This window comes from Belonocnema kinseyi, chromosome 7 (assembly GCF_010883055.1).
Source record: "Belonocnema kinseyi isolate 2016_QV_RU_SX_M_011 chromosome 7, B_treatae_v1, whole genome shotgun sequence".
Taxonomy (NCBI): domain Eukaryota; kingdom Metazoa; phylum Arthropoda; class Insecta; order Hymenoptera; family Cynipidae; genus Belonocnema; species Belonocnema kinseyi.
This window is the reverse complement of record NC_046663.1, coordinates 130,685,918-130,687,109: the sequence shown is the minus strand read 5'-3', so window position 1 is coordinate 130,687,109 and position 1,192 is coordinate 130,685,918. Positions and strand designations below refer to the sequence as shown.

At 35.2% G+C, this 1,192-nt stretch overlaps 2 protein-coding genes across 3 annotated transcripts in view; one reads left to right on the top strand and one right to left on the bottom strand.

The window, feature by feature from the left end:
• The window catches only part of LOC117175910, a 2,935-nt gene extending 1,859 nt beyond the window's left edge, over window positions 1-1,076 (bottom strand). The window contains exons 1-2 of the mRNA XM_033365752.1: window positions 238-1,076; window positions 67-127 (exon numbers count right to left, since the gene is read on the bottom strand). Of these exons, the coding sequence (XP_033221643.1) occupies window positions 67-127; window positions 238-288 (112 nt within the window). The 5' untranslated portion in view covers window positions 289-1,076. The remainder of the gene's footprint in view (window positions 1-66; window positions 128-237) is intronic.
• The window catches only part of LOC117175909 (cell division cycle protein 20 homolog), a 135,391-nt gene that overhangs the window by 13,835 nt on the left and 120,364 nt on the right, over window positions 1-1,192 (top strand). The gene's annotated exons all lie outside the window — the stretch shown is intronic.

The following is a 1,192-nucleotide window of genomic DNA, read 5'->3' as shown; positions in this document are numbered from 1 at the left end:
TATTAAAACAAGTATGGGCTGCACATGGAGTATCATAGAGACTATCGGTGACACCTGAATACTCACATCTAATAGCGATGCATGGATATTTGACATTGCATTCCAGGTTCTCATCTGCCACATTAAACTGGAAAATAAATATTCATAAACATACAAGTATAAAAGCTTGGATCCAGCATACTTAAATATAACACATAAATAAATTTAATATACAATATTTGAAGAATAAATACTTACAGAGCAAGTTCTGAGTAAGCTTTCCTGATCTTCTCTAAACTGCTTTTGCATAATGAGCAAGACGAGCTGCTGCCTGCTTTCCTCTGTTTGGTTTTCTTCCCACTGAAGCTTTAAATTGTACTTTCCATGGAGTAAATTTTTTGCATTTTTTCGTTATAGTTAGCACGCAATTTTTCCATGCTTACTCCAGTAAGCATCTTAAAATGCCAAAACAAAATAGCTTGGTAATAATATGGGCCAAATGTTTAAAACTTCTTCAACATCTGGAGGTCTCACGATATTGTTCAAAAATAGTCTTTGGCTAGCATATGTCGCTGACAACAATTGGTCTAGCTCAGTTCCAGTGTCTACGCTTGTAAGTTCTTCTAAATTAAAATTTTTCAAAATCAATCTCTTTTCTTCCAAGCTTGTGTCATTTTCATTGTCCGGATGAAATTGTGGTTGCCAATTTGTAGTACCACTTTGTACTGCTTCCAGTGATTTTCTGTTATTTAGTTTAATTCCTAGCTTTTGAACTAGATTCGTCCCTCGACTAGTTTTACGTAATAGGTAATTATGGTGATCCTGCAATTTTCTTAAAATCCCGTAGTAGCCAACGCCGAGTCTGGTACCATCATCATTGCGATCAGCGCCGGATTAACCTTTTTCGGGGCCTGGGGCTAAATCTTGAAGGGGCCCCCTTAAGGGCAGAGAAAATCCAAATGTTTGACGGTGCAGAAAAATAACTCAAAACTATTTTTATCATTATTTATTTATTATCTTTAGAACAATTTGTAATTACAAAAATAACAGATACTTATTTCAATTAGTCTTTGATTATCTTACCATTTTTTCCTAGCTTTTTTTTGTGCACATTCACTGATTATATCATCAAAGTCGAGCGACCTAAGTAGTTCTTTTTCGATACTCAATCTTGATAAGGCAGACAATCTGTCATTGAGCATTGTAGATCGGA